Raw genomic sequence first — 13,614 nt, forward strand, 5'->3', positions numbered from 1 at the left:
TGAAGAAGATCGTGCAAAAGAGTATGAGCCTCTTGGTTCAGAAATTTCTTCGGGCAAGATTGGCCCAAACACGCCTAACTATGTTATGCGTTCTTATTGTCAGCAAGAAGCTGATAAGTGCGACCGACAGATGAAGGCCGCTATTGCTGCTGGTGATGACAAGTCTTTCGACGAGTTGTCTAAGCAGAAAGAAAGATGGTTGCTGAAGAAGCAGCATTTTCTTGAGGATGATGGAGTTGGTCCTTCGTCATCCAAGGGCAAGTCTCAAGGCAAGAAGGCTTTGAAAGATATCGTTCACTTGCCTACGTTCAAGAAGGATGTGCCACCCTTGCAGATTCAAGGTGAAACCAAAAAGAGAGACCGCCATGACAAGCGTCATCCATTGTACGCCTCTGTCGATGACTTTTTCGAGGACTTCGAGACGTACCTTCATGTCAATGAGGTACCCAAGGAAGATCACTGGGAACAGTGTATTTTCTTTACTTGTGCTCCCGAGAAGAGGTCTTGGTTGGCATCCATCATCAAGCGTGCCAAGGATAATACGTACGAGGGTTTCAAGTTGGAACTCAGAACCGATTTATCCAGCCCGTACGCTGAATTGTACCATTTGATGCATATCAGGTATATGCAACAAAAGAAGATGAAGCTGTCTTTGCGCCAATTCGCTTTGGCCATCAACCAATATGCCCAACGGCATCATATTCCGGATGACAAGTCTCCTTGCTAATGGACTTTGTGTGCAACGTTGCGGATCAATCTCGTAAGCCCATTTGGGATGTTGTCATGAAGTTTCATGAGGGCCACGACCGTTTACCTTCAATGAGTGAGATGGTCAAGCTTGCTGGCACTGTAGAAGATGCCAACAAGATGTCAAGAGCTTCGGATCAGAGCAAACCTTGGGCTGAGGTAGAGAATGATGATGATGATGATCACCAGACAGTGAATCTGGCAGCGACAATTCTGATGATGAAGAACCCACTCGCAAGCGTAAACGCAACAACAAGAGTAAGGGTAACAAGAAGGCCAATGCTAAAAAGGGCAAAGGCAAAGGAAAGGACAAGGGCAAAGAAAAGGCTCTTTATTGTCGAATCCATAAGCAATGACCATGACACTGACCATTGTTATTCGGTGGTGAAACTCGCCAACTCCAAGCATGGTGTTCAAAGCTAAATAGCCCAAACGCAACAGACTTTGCGACTTCTGCCACGAAGTTCCTTACCGCAAAGGTCACTGCGTACGCCACCTATGCTTGAATACAACGCCAGGAAGGATGCTGAGGCTAAGCAGCAGCACAAGAAGGTTATGGCAAGATTTGCCGCTCTCAAGTATTTGGGCAAAGAGCACAACGAAATCGATGTCGACGAGCTTATGGGCAGCTCTAGCAAACAATGTAAGAATGACATTTGGGTTAGAGCAACGCAAAAGGAAAAGACTGACGAATGCCTTTTTTAATTCCTATCATGATACAGAATATAGAGATCATGGCCTTGCTCGATACGGGGTTGCACCCATTCCCTTGTCAATAAAAATTTCGTTGTCACCAATAACTTTGAGATTACTCCTACTGATGGTTCAATCCATTTAGCAGCCGATGGTTTGACAGTGCCTAGAACAGGCTCCATCAAAGATGTGAATGTCGAGTACTCTGATAAAAATTTTCTCATTCGTTCGAGGTCATGGAATTACCAGATCCCGAGATCCCTGTTTATTTGGGTATGGATATTTTATCCAAGATGGGAATTGGCTTTACAGGGTTGACAAGTGCGTGGCCTAATATGGTTGCTCCTAGGCGCGATAGCACTGTCATTGATCCCGAGCCTTATGAACCCAACAACTCACCAGCAGGCACGAATGAGCAGAGAGATGCTTTCTTTTAAAAAAGATTGATCCACTCATTTTAGATAACAAAAGCGATTCCAAAGACGTCGTTTTGTACTTTGCCGGAATCGGTAATTACCTTGGATACGTACAAATCATCCACCTGTATACAAACGACAATATCCAATTCCTATTGCACTCGAGCCTGTGTTGCAAGAAACGATTGATCAATGGCTAGAGGATGGTACCGTAGAACCAGCAACCATTAACTCTTCGTGGAACTCTCCTCTGACCTTTGCACCTAAGAAAGATGCATATGGCAATTATACAGGCAAAAGACCTTGCCTTGATCCACGCCACATTAATCGTTTGATCGCTTGATGATAGGCATCCATTGCCTCTCATTCGTGACATCTTTCACGGCTTGAATGGTGCTTCGGTCTTTACGACTTTGGATTTAAAGAGTGCTTTTCATCGATTTGAGATCCATCCTGATGATAGGCATAAAACAACCTTTACGGTCAAGAAACAGCAATACATGTTTAGAGGCTGTCCTTTCGGGTTAAACCCATTTCATCCAAATTCCAAAGGGGTTATGACATCGTTTTCAAGCCCATGGCAGATTTTGTGTTGTGCTTTGTTGACGATATTGTCATCTTCTTGCTACCATGGAAGAGCACATTGAACATGTTGCTCGCGCTATCAAGGCTCTGACGAAAGTCAACCTGATTTGAATGCTGATAAATGCCACTTTGCCCAAAAGGCAGTATACCTGTTAGGTTTTTGTGTGTCTGAAGCCGGCTGTACGTTGGATCCACGCAAATTAACCAACATCCAAAGTTGGCCTATCCCAAAAACAGGCAAGGATATTCAGCGATTCATGGGTGTAGTGAACTACTTTAGAGAGCACGTTCCCAAAATATCCACACATTAACTGCTCCTTTGGATGAATTACGCAACGTCGACAAGCTCGATGATGAATGGACAGATGAGCACACTGATGCTTTTATTGCTATACAAAAGATCTTGACGAACACCCCGATTCTACGCTATCCCAATATGGCGTATCCTTTCTCGTGGCCACTGACGCCTCGAATGCGGGTATCGGTGCGGTGTTGTATCAGGTTATTGATGGTGAAACTCGGCACATTTCTTTCATGGCTCGTGCACTGTCGAAATCTGAACGTAACTATTCAACTACAAACCGAGAATTGCTTGCAGTGGTATACGCATTGGAAAAATTCCACGACCTACCTGTGGGGCAATACCCTCTATACGGATCACAGAGCACTTTACCTATTTGCACACCCAAAGAGTTGCTACACGCGTATCGATGATCGGCTGGTTGATCACATCCTCGAGTACAAGTTTGATGTCGTGCATTTGCCAGGCTTGGATAACATCTTGCCTGATCAGCTGTCTCGCCTTTTTCCCACGGCAAAAGAGCTGAGGGGGGTGATGATAACGACGATATTGTCGTAAGAGCTGCTAAGGCAAATGATGTCGACGATGACTTCGGATGACATGTTCGAACCACCAGAAGGAGAGCGCAAAGATTTACTGATAAAGTATCACCTCTTCGGTCACTTTGGTGCAGCTGCAATTGTGAAGGCGTTGCATAGCGACGGTATCCATTGGCCAAATGTCCACAAAGATGCTGTTGAAGTTGTAAAACAATGCAACGAATGCCAAATGTCCAACATTGTGAAAAAAGGGTATCACCCATTGCGTTCCATCCACTCATTCCTACCAGCAGACCACTGGGCAATCGATTTGGCAGGACCATTTAGACCTACACATGACAACAATACATACTTATTAGTCATGGTTGATGTATGCACAAGATATTGCGTACTTAGACCTCTGCCAAATAAGCAGTCTGATATCATTGTCAAAACCTTGATCCAAGTGTTTCATGACGGCTTTCCGAGATATTTCTGGCACGGAGTCAATGGCACGGAATTTGTGAATCAGCTTGTAAAGAAATTGGCACAAGCGACTGGCTTTGACCATAGATTGGCAACTCCTTATCACCCACGAGCAATGGCGTAGCCGAACGTTGGGTGCAAACATCGGTAAGGACTTTGAGAAAACTGATCAAAGGTGCTCAAGGACTGGGACTTGTTCGTTCCAGGTGTGCAACTTGCTATCAATGGAAAGATATCAGGAAAGGCATGACTCTGCACCCTTTTCCCCTGTTTGCAAGGAAGATGAATACCTCTGCGGATTATCGAACCGAAACAGATGTGAGAGCACGACAGAAGAAGAGTTGCAAGAGAGATTGGAAGCATGGAGAACGTGGTATTTCCAGTAATCAAATGAGAAGGTGTTGGCCATGCTAGAAGCAAGAAACAAAGCCTCTCAATGATAAGTATCATATCGTTGATCTCCCTATCAACAGCCAAGTAGTGGTGATCGTACCAGAGAACGAAAGAAGTGCTCGATACTCCACATGACGGTCCATTCACAGTTGTCAGGAAGACACGAGGTGGTAGTTATGTGTTGAAGGACATCAGGGGAGGCAAACTTGGTAGAGATTACGCAACTATCGCAGCTGAAGTTGATATCCCAAGACTTACGACTTGCCATGTGACGATATATACGTTGTCGATCGTGATTGTTGCCTCATGAGAGTGGCTCCTGGCAAGTACAAATACTTGGTAAGATGGGAAGGCTATCGTGAAGAGGACGACACTTGGGAACCCGAATCGTCGTTTACAAACGTACACACCATTCACGATTACTGGAAAAGACTTGGTGAACAACCTGAACCAAAGCCTGAGAACACGCGTGGAAAGAGAAAAAGAAACGCAAAAGGCAAAACGAGTTCTGGGACAAATGACGCACCTCGCAAAAACCACTCACGCAAAAGACAACGGAACAGCAATCCGAAACAACCCGTGCGTAAATCACTCCGCCTCCAATAAGTGTTAAGCATTTCCCCACACATTCTCATACTCTCTCTTTTCTTCCTTTTTCACTTACACACACTACTTCTTCGCGTTATAATGAACCTGGAGGAGGGTGATGTGGTGAACCAGTGATTAAGATCGGTCATTATCACATCTCAGACAAATCATCCAAGTGAGACATGTCCACTTGTAAGCCAGCATCTCACATTATTCACCTCTCAATCAACGCTAACCCATGTCAACAGCCTGCCATTGGATTAAAACTTTTTCTATAGCCGATGTATAAATACGTAGTTCAGACATTAGATTGATAGGTTGATTCTTTTTGAATATACACGCATTCTCAAAGACTTTCTCGTTACATTTGATATACATACATCACAGGTCCTTCTGCATCTTAGGCTCTCCAGGATCTAGTTGATCGATAATGAACAAAGACCACTCTTCATATAGCATCACGCTTACAAACATAAAGGTGCCTGTATCTCCGAACTTTACAATCAAACGTGGGGTCTTTGATAGAACAATGGGCTCGGCTTGGCCAACAGCACCTTGTGTGCAAGTTTCACGTTCATCGTGGCCAATCCCAGATTTCGCAATGTCGCCACCAGCCAAACTGGATCTGGGGGTCGACCTCTTCGACGACGACGACCAAAAAAATATTTTTTGGGCTAGTTGCGACATTGAACGTAAAACGTGCACACAAGGTGCTGTTGGCCAAGCCGAGCCCATTGCTCTATTCAAAACCCCACGTTTCATTGTAAAGTTTGGAGATACAAGCACCTTTATGTTTGTAAGCGTGATTCTATATGAAAAGTGGTCTTTGTTCATTGTGAAGTAGGTGGACCCTGGCAGAGCAAAAGATGCAGAGGGACGTGTTTGTGTAACTGGGTTAAAAAGTTTGGACTTCAGGGACAATGCATGATAGGTACGCAACCCTCATTTTCAGGTCATACATTGGCAGCTAATAGCCACTTTTGTGCATTCACAACTTTTGTACATTCCATTGTAGGTGGACGATTCTCCTGCTCTAGACATTCATTTCCATGGTTCAAGTAGCTTGATCCGAGCTGATTTGGTTGAGTTACGGTCGAACAAGGATTAATCAGCTGAGACATTCGCACGTATGCTGATGTATGGATTGATGTAATCTCTCTTTGACCGTAGCTCAGCCAAATCAGCTCGGATCAAGGTAATTGAATCATGGAAATGAATGTCTGGAGCAGGGGCATCGTTCCCATGCAATGGATCTCGCAACAATGATGATTGGATAAAAGTGGCCGTTAGCTGGCAATACATGCCTGTTCCTAGATGATCCATAAAGTAATTATACATTGACCGTTTCATTCATGCAAACGTAGCTGTGTTACACAACACGACCCTCTGCATCTTTTGCTCTGTCAGGGTCTAGCTACTTCACAATGAACAAAGACCACTCTTCATATAGCATCACGCTTACAAACATAAAGGTGCCTGTTTCTCCAAACTTTACAATGAAACGTGGGGTTTTGAATAGAGCAATGGGCTCGGCTTGGCCAACAGCACCTTGTGTGCACGTTTTACGTTCAATGTCGCAACTAGCCCAAAAAATATTTTTTTGGTCGTTGTCGTCGAAGAGGTCGACCCCCAGATCCAGTTTGGCTGGTGGCGACATTGCGAAATCTGGGATTGGCCACGATGGACTTCATAGTTTGACACAAGATCGCTTTGACCCCGCCGAGCAACTCTGTTCTATTAAAGACCCCACATTTCATTGTAAAATCATGAGGTATGACTGTCTTTATGTTTTACATATGCTGTAAGCGTGATGCTATATGAGAGGTGGTCTTTGTTCATTATCGATCAACTAGATCCTGGAGAGCCAAAGATGCAGAAGGACCTCTTTGTGTAACTGAGCTAAAAAGTCCGGACTTCAGGGACAATGGATGACAGATACGCATACCTCATCTTCAGGTCATACATTGGCAGCTAACAGCCACTTTTTTCCGATCAGCATTGTTGCGAAATCCACGTGATGGGAATGATGCTCCTGCTGCAGAGATTCATTTCCATAATTCAAGTAGGTTGATCCGAGCTGATTTGGCCGAGCTACGATCAAACAAAGAAACATCAGTTGAGGTAGATCGAGCATGCTCTATGTTGCTCAACTGATGTAATCGTGTTTGACCGTAACTCAACCAAATCAACTCGGATCAAGGAAGTTGAATGATGCAAATGTTGGGCAGGAGTAGGAGCATCGTTCCCATGCAGTGGATTTGGCAAAAGTCTGGAATGGGAGGAAGTGGCTGTTAGCTGCCAATTTATGAACTTGTAAATTACATGGATAACATTGGGATTGCCAATGTCGAATTCGATACATGGTCAGAAAATGCTTTCGGGCACGCTGATCAACTTCGTTCATAAAGACTCCATACTTCATTATGATAATCAAGAACGAAAAGAATGCAGGTATAGGAGAGGCTATGTACGGATCGGACTAGCACATAAGTAGTACATATCGTTTACAAGCTGATGTACTCTTTATTCGAGTCTCGCTAGCCATATTACATTATGTGGATAGGGATGCAAGTTGAAAGGGAGTAGGTTTTGTAAGTAATTTTATGCAAGTCAACGTGAGCGCACAGAAGAAAAAAAATAGAGGGGCGGTCTTCTTCCTCCTACAACGTCAGACTTTTTCCAATGTCACAAGCTCATCGATCGGTGCATGTGCTCTTCCATGTTCCAGAGGGTACATTGACACGACTTTTACGTTCCTGAATCGCTTTGCAGACGAGCTAATACAACAACGACAGGCTTGGAATTCGTGGCAAAAGAAGAGATCAGCAAACGATTGGAATTGCCAGCTGAAGGAACCCGCTATGTTGAAGAACCTGGCACTGGAAGGGTACAAGTGATGATGGATCACAGCGACTTGGCAGACATCATATCCATTCTTCAAGACACTCCATTATCGAGCGTATACGACATTACACTTGTGGCCACCAAAGTCAACATCCCACTCCATGTTTTCAACAATGTCGACGAGACGAACGAGTTTATTTCCCACATCACTGAAACGACAGCTTGGGATCCTATCGTGAATGGGGTTCGTCATGCAGCAACAACAAACAATGCATCATCATCTTCATCAACCGATGTCCCAACTTTTCGTGCAACCTTTCGCAAAGGACAACTTAAACATGCATCCAAAACCCAAGTACTTGCAGGACAAGTCGGCTTCTCTTTTGGTAAACGCTATCCAGATTGGAAAGTCAACCTCGAGCACTATGATCATGAAGTATTGGCAACTTGGATGCGTCAAGAAAAGGAGGGTCCAATCACGCTGTTACTCGGCATCAGTCTCCCTGTACCTGATACTCGGTACCGTCATCGTATCCATTTCGGGAGAACAAGTTTGAATCCGGCCATTGCCTATTGCTTGGTACAATTGGCAGACCCTCAGCCAGGTCAAGTGGTCTTTGATATGTGCTGTGGTACTGGTACCATTCCAATCGAAGGTGCTGCGGCTTATCCAGATGCAATGTGGTTTGGTAGTGAAGGTAAAAAAAAGGATGAAGATTGGCATATGGGGAAAATGACTGATATGGATGTGATTATTTTTAGTCAAAGTGAAGACATTATCCGAAAAGGCACAAGGAAACGTAAAGCATGCAGGGCTTACCAATGTGGATCTTTTCTTGGCGGATGGACGTCAACTGTGCATGCGGGATGCTTCTGTGGATATAGTTATTTCCGGTAGGTATCCATAAAAAGGGATCATGGCTTATGAATCAGTGATTGATCGGGAGCGTGTGAATAGATTGGCCATGGGGATTGCGTGAAGGATCATACTCAACCATCCAAAAGGTTAGTAGCCAAATGGAAAAGATAACATGATGAGTAGCTAGCTAATGCCAGTGCATCATAGCTCTATCCAAAATTTATGCGTCAGATTGGGAGAGTGTTGAGATCGCATGGCAAGGCATACATTGTAACGCAAGGACGCAAGTTATTCAATCGAGTGCTGGCGTATCCTTGGTGCAAAGAAACTTGGAATGTAGATAAGGTGATATCGATTGGTATTGGTGGCTATCCTGTTTCGTTGTATATGCTTAGCAAAAAGGATTGAGATGATGATTATCACGTTTGTAAATAAATCACCTTTTGGGAAAGGATCGCTGACTAAGCGGAAGAAAGATGAAAGTAGAGAGTAATCTTTTTCTAAAGTGTGAATGTAATATGAAAATCATGATTGGGGATATTATTGATCAGTAGAAAACGTGTTGTTGTCTCAATGTAAATATGTCGTCATATCGCGCCCTTTTCTCCCTTTGGATTGCATGCATTGTGCGGAGGAGGATACAGCCCCTGATAAGATTTCCATGATCCCAACTGCTGACCTCGAATTATCGATGGCCCGGTCGCTGATACATTTTCTGGGGTTCACGACGCAAGGATCTCGATGCAGCATTATGGGGCAAAGTGAGGATACGAAGAAGAGAGTGTTAAGCAAAAAGCAAAGAAATTCTTACGTAAGCTGTAATGATCTCTGTCAAGGGGTCAGCGTAAGGAATTGTCCGTGCACGTCTCACAGATGCAATGTATCTTAGTCATCAGCAGCTGTGTGTGTAGTGAGAGGACGTGAGAGACCGGTAAGAACAGAGCGGAAGTGGCTGCAGCTCCCAAGGTAGTTTATAGGTCGTTTTGGGGAAGCCGCTATAACGAACAAACACCCCTTCCCTTTTTCCCTTTCAAAGACAGCACCCAAAAAGTTTCAGGATGACTACCACGCTTCTTTCACCACCGTATCCTATCATGAATGTTATCGGTGCCTCGGTCTCTGAAGCTGCTCCAACAGGTGCTCACGAAACAAGAGATATCGTTCTTCCAAACCAAACCGAACACGTCTCTCAAATCGCTGTCGACGTATGAACCAATGAAGCTCATGGACTCTTTAGCGAAACAACAACTCACTTTATTCGTCTTTTTCTAGATTGGTGGTTCACTAGCCAAGATTGTCTACTTCACATCATCTGCTGATCGCAAAGGAGGAAGACTTCATTTCAAAAAGTTCGAGACTGAAAAGATCGACGAGTGTATCGACTATATCGCTGAACTCGTTGCAGACTCTCGCCACCTTATGAACAATGGACAAGAGCAGGTTCTCAAAGCCACGGGTGGTGGTTCTCATCTTTATTACGACAAGCTGTCAAAACGACTTCCCGGCATAGTCGTACAAAAAGAGGATGAAATGGAATGTCTTATCACAGGTAGGTTGTGGTGATGGGTATGAGGATATGGGATGGACAGCCAAGATTTACTCTCGGACCAGGTTTGAACTTTTTCATCACCGAGATACCATACGAGGTCTTTACATACAATGAGCAATTGGAGGAGAATCCCATGCAATTTGAAGAGACAACTCAGGCCATATACCCGTATTTGGTAAGACATTTGGGGGAAGAAAAACGATGACACTATATCACTTACACGTCTTCTTGTTACATTAGCTGGTCAATATTGGATCCGGTGTGAGGTAAGGTTACTTTTGCAATTAGCTGGGGAGGAAGAAAAGGTCTCTAATAAGTGATCCTCTTTCATATAGCATACTCAAAGTAACAGGTCCAGACGATTTCTCTCGTGTTAGCGGCACATCTGTAAGCACCAAAAGAGGGGCCGTGTGTGTGTGTGCGCGATCTCACACTAAACCATATCTAGTTGGGTGGCGGTACACTTTGGGGTCTTTTGTCATTATTGACCGAAGCAAGCACATTCGATGGTAAGATATTTCAATATGGATAACGTATGAATAGTCGTTCTCATCACTGTGTAATGCGTTTCTAGATATGCTTGAAATGTCACAAAAGGGCGACAATCGCAATGTAGATCTCTTAGTAGGAGATATCTATGGATCGGATTACAGCAAACTCGGACTCAAATCAACACGGATAGCATCAAGCTTTGGCAAGGTGTTCAAACAAGGTGTTAGACAATCAAAAGATAGCTTCTCTCATGCCGACATATCCAAGAGCCTGTTATTCATGGTTAGGTACGTATGGATCAAGAAGAAATATGGGAATAGTGATATGCTAACCCAACGCCAATAGCAATAACATTGGTCAGATTGCTTATCTCAACGCAAAACAACATGGCTTGAAGCGGATCTATTTCGGCGGCTGCTTTATACGAGGACATCCCATAACCATGAACACATTGTCTTACGCCATCAACTTTTGGTCTGGAGGTGAAATCAAGGCATTATTCCTTCGACATGAAGGTCACTTGGGTGCTACGGGTGCTGTAAGTATTCTATTCTATGGAAGGATGGTGTGAGCAATTTCACTGAGACCATGTTTTTGCCCCTCCTAGTTCCTCAAACACAAGCCTATTCGTAAGGCGCGACATTCTTTCTCCTATTCAGAGGACTTCCGACCAGACACGGCATCCACACCTAGCGGCGTATACGATGTCATAGAGAAAACAAACTTAGAGCTTCGGTCCGAGGACGCGATATAAAAGGTTATCATTTGTGTTATTCTGTGTTTTACTATTGTACTATTTCACTTGCTTTTAAAACCTTATAAAGTCTTATTCAAACAGATACCTGTTGATTGATGCGATCAAGTGTGATGATAACGATTCTGATACCTCGTGAATGTGCCATTGTCTACAATGCTCAAATGGGCGAACATACAGGCCTATCACTATAAAGAAGCTTGAAGGGCAACTTGGCAATAGCAAGCTCTTTGTGATGAACAGGCGTAGATTTCATTGTTTCATGAGTTCACGACGAATCGATACTACTGTAATTGGCCAATTTATGCATGGACATCCACACATCCAAGCTCTTTGACAAGGAACCAGGTCTAATCCAGACATAGGAGACCTCAAAAATTCGCACGCTCACTCGCATAATGCATGCTGTCACGCATCGTTTTATTCCACCACACATCCTCTATCAATGCCCATTCATGATTTTCATTATTCTTGTTACCTCCCCTTTTTCCATTATCATCGCCGTGCCTTTGTTTTATTATAAGAAAGGAGAAGTTTATTTACAAGTCAAAGTCACCCTGTTAGTGGCTGCACCTTGTCGGTAAAGAGGTCAATCCATGATTTGACTTTTTCATATACAACAAAAGTAACAGCTTGACCAGGAGCTACACGTAATACACGTGGCGTCAAGCCCTTGTAGAATGCCCTGAACCCTTCCTTGGTATAAATCTCTGTAGTTACTTGCTTGAAACGTTCCCATCCAGAGCCGGTTAATGATACAGATTTTTGAATACGTGTCTTGATTGTATCAATGGGTGCATTTGAAAGAGGGCCCATGGCACCAGAGATACCACCAATCACCAGCGTTTGATATGAAGGAAGCTCATCCACCTTTTGAAAGTTGCGAGCTTGCTTCTTGAGTTCCTGGTAGGCAGTGAAATTCGCAGCTTGGTTGGTCGCTAAAGAAGAATCATGTTAATCAATCAACACCAGAATAAATGGATCCACTCCTTGTTACCTTGTCGTAAAGCCGTTAATCCCACGCCCTTGTATAAAGCTCCTATGCCTTCTTCCTTTATGATGGTAACAAAAGCATGCGAGAACGAGCGATACTTGGGTGTGTCCATTGGATCGGCCAAACTGTTCCTTTGCGCTTGTAATCTATTTCATTATGGATTTAATGATGTTGTGATGATAGGACGTGGTATTCAGAGTGGGCGTACCGAATCTTAACCAAATCTGCAGGAGAAACTACACATACAGCTTCTGTCGTTCCGGCGGCGAGACCAGCTAATAACAAAAATAACCATGTGAGTATAGAAGTATCTATGGCAACGATAGTAATGCATGAATGGGACGACTGCTTACCAAAGAAGATACCAGTACGACTGGTAATCCCATTTTCATCAGCAAGAGCACCCTTATACATTTCAAACGAGCTGAATCGGATGGCCATCTTTGGTACTATGCCAGCAGTGACAGCACCCAAACCTTTATACAATGCCCAAAATGACTCATTCTTGACGATACGTGCACCCACTCCAAGGAAGCTTAGGTTACGTCCCTGATTGTGTGTGTGTGTAAATCGATTTTTGTCTTTGATGTGATAAAAGGCACTTACTGTAGCACTACGTTGGGCTTTTCTGGAGAGCTGCATTCTGACTTTGATGGTATCTAAAGGATGGCAAGTGCATGCCTCCATGAATCCAGCGGTACCGCCAGCGACAAGATGAGTCAAAAGTGGAGTCTTTTGTGCGTTGCTGTTGTTTTTGTTCATTGTTGTTCGAGGGAAAGAAGCGAGTGGTGCATTGAAACAAGCAACCTTCCCACCCCGCATTTCTCTTAAATAATGCAACCTGGTAATTTTCATGTGCAATCCACATGTCTGGAACAAAGCATTGCACTGTAACACTTTCGTCATTGATTTGCCCGTTTAAAAAAGCACACGCTCAGCTTTGCTGATTCACTTTGATTTCATCCTTATCACACGCACTCGTCAAAGAACATGATTCATAGATCACTACCTCGTTTTATATTCCTTACTACCTAAGCATGTATAAGCAGGTACGCATCCACCATGTGGCTGCTGTTGTGGATGATTTCTTTGACATGTGATTGATAAATTTCGGGTTTTCCCACTTGATTCAGTAAGCTTAAGCATAATGGAATCCTTCTTACAACTACGTCATTTCCTCCATATTATACCTTATGCAATGATTTGACTACCTTATCACGTGGATTGTGATGACGATGTATGTTTATCTGAAGAGACATTGGTATTTGATACAACATCTAGCACTTTACATGTCGATGTGGTTGTGGTGGGAGGGGTGTGTGTGTGTGTGCGTGTGTGTGTGTCAGCTGATAAATGTCAGCAACCTGCATCGGCCAATGTCAATCATTCAATGAC

General features: G+C 43.8%; 7 protein-coding genes across 7 annotated transcripts; 6 read left to right on the forward strand and 1 right to left on the reverse strand.

Annotated features, from left to right (window-relative positions):
- Positions 1 to 819: 819 nt before the first annotated feature.
- Positions 820 to 1,877, forward strand: O0I10_009356 (uncharacterized protein; the record flags this gene model as incomplete). Its single annotated transcript, XM_058489348.1, has 4 exons — positions 820 to 906; positions 1,189 to 1,407; positions 1,477 to 1,673; positions 1,790 to 1,877. 4 exons carry the CDS (start codon positions 820 to 822, stop codon positions 1,875 to 1,877), a joined length of 591 nt encoding a protein of 196 aa, XP_058339873.1.
- Positions 1,878 to 2,356: 479 nt separating this feature from the next.
- On the forward strand, positions 2,357 to 3,300 carry O0I10_009357 (uncharacterized protein; the record flags this gene model as incomplete). Its single annotated transcript, XM_058489349.1, has 2 exons — positions 2,357 to 2,410; positions 2,722 to 3,300. The coding sequence occupies 2 exons, from the start codon at positions 2,357 to 2,359 to the stop codon at positions 3,298 to 3,300; spliced, it is 633 nt and encodes a 210-aa protein (XP_058339874.1).
- Positions 3,301 to 3,642: 342 nt separating this feature from the next.
- On the forward strand, positions 3,643 to 4,132 carry O0I10_009358 (uncharacterized protein; the record flags this gene model as incomplete). The annotated part of the gene is made up of 3 exons (XM_058489350.1): positions 3,643 to 3,765; positions 3,834 to 3,893; positions 3,953 to 4,132. 3 exons carry the CDS (start codon positions 3,643 to 3,645, stop codon positions 4,130 to 4,132), a joined length of 363 nt encoding a protein of 120 aa, XP_058339875.1.
- Positions 4,133 to 4,270: 138 nt separating this feature from the next.
- Positions 4,271 to 4,745, forward strand: O0I10_009359 (uncharacterized protein; the record flags this gene model as incomplete). Its single annotated transcript, XM_058489351.1, has 2 exons — positions 4,271 to 4,309; positions 4,392 to 4,745. 2 exons carry the CDS (start codon positions 4,271 to 4,273, stop codon positions 4,743 to 4,745), a joined length of 393 nt encoding a protein of 130 aa, XP_058339876.1.
- A 2,664-nt stretch (positions 4,746 to 7,409) lies between these two features.
- O0I10_009360 (uncharacterized protein) lies at positions 7,410 to 8,838 on the forward strand (the record flags this gene model as incomplete). The annotated part of the gene is made up of 5 exons (XM_058489352.1): positions 7,410 to 7,458; positions 7,523 to 8,269; positions 8,334 to 8,465; positions 8,530 to 8,576; positions 8,638 to 8,838. The coding sequence occupies 5 exons, from the start codon at positions 7,410 to 7,412 to the stop codon at positions 8,836 to 8,838; spliced, it is 1,176 nt and encodes a 391-aa protein (XP_058339877.1).
- Positions 8,839 to 9,488: 650 nt separating this feature from the next.
- Positions 9,489 to 11,225, forward strand: O0I10_009361 (pantothenate kinase; the record flags this gene model as incomplete). The annotated part of the gene is made up of 9 exons (XM_058489353.1): positions 9,489 to 9,635; positions 9,703 to 9,979; positions 10,042 to 10,154; positions 10,220 to 10,245; positions 10,315 to 10,366; positions 10,428 to 10,488; positions 10,554 to 10,758; positions 10,817 to 11,009; positions 11,079 to 11,225. The coding sequence occupies 9 exons, from the start codon at positions 9,489 to 9,491 to the stop codon at positions 11,223 to 11,225; spliced, it is 1,221 nt and encodes a 406-aa protein (XP_058339878.1).
- Positions 11,226 to 11,777: 552 nt separating this feature from the next.
- On the reverse strand, positions 11,778 to 12,981 carry O0I10_009362 (uncharacterized protein; the record flags this gene model as incomplete). The annotated part of the gene is made up of 5 exons (XM_058489354.1): positions 11,778 to 12,163; positions 12,223 to 12,365; positions 12,428 to 12,494; positions 12,573 to 12,768; positions 12,826 to 12,981. The coding sequence occupies 5 exons, from the start codon at positions 12,979 to 12,981 to the stop codon at positions 11,778 to 11,780; spliced, it is 948 nt and encodes a 315-aa protein (XP_058339879.1).
- Between the last annotated feature and the right edge of the window lie 633 nt (positions 12,982 to 13,614).

Source organism: Lichtheimia ornata, assembly GCF_029851405.1.
Source record: "Lichtheimia ornata isolate CBS 291.66 chromosome Unknown scaffold00054, whole genome shotgun sequence".
NCBI lineage: Eukaryota > Fungi > Mucoromycota > Mucoromycetes > Mucorales > Lichtheimiaceae > Lichtheimia > Lichtheimia ornata.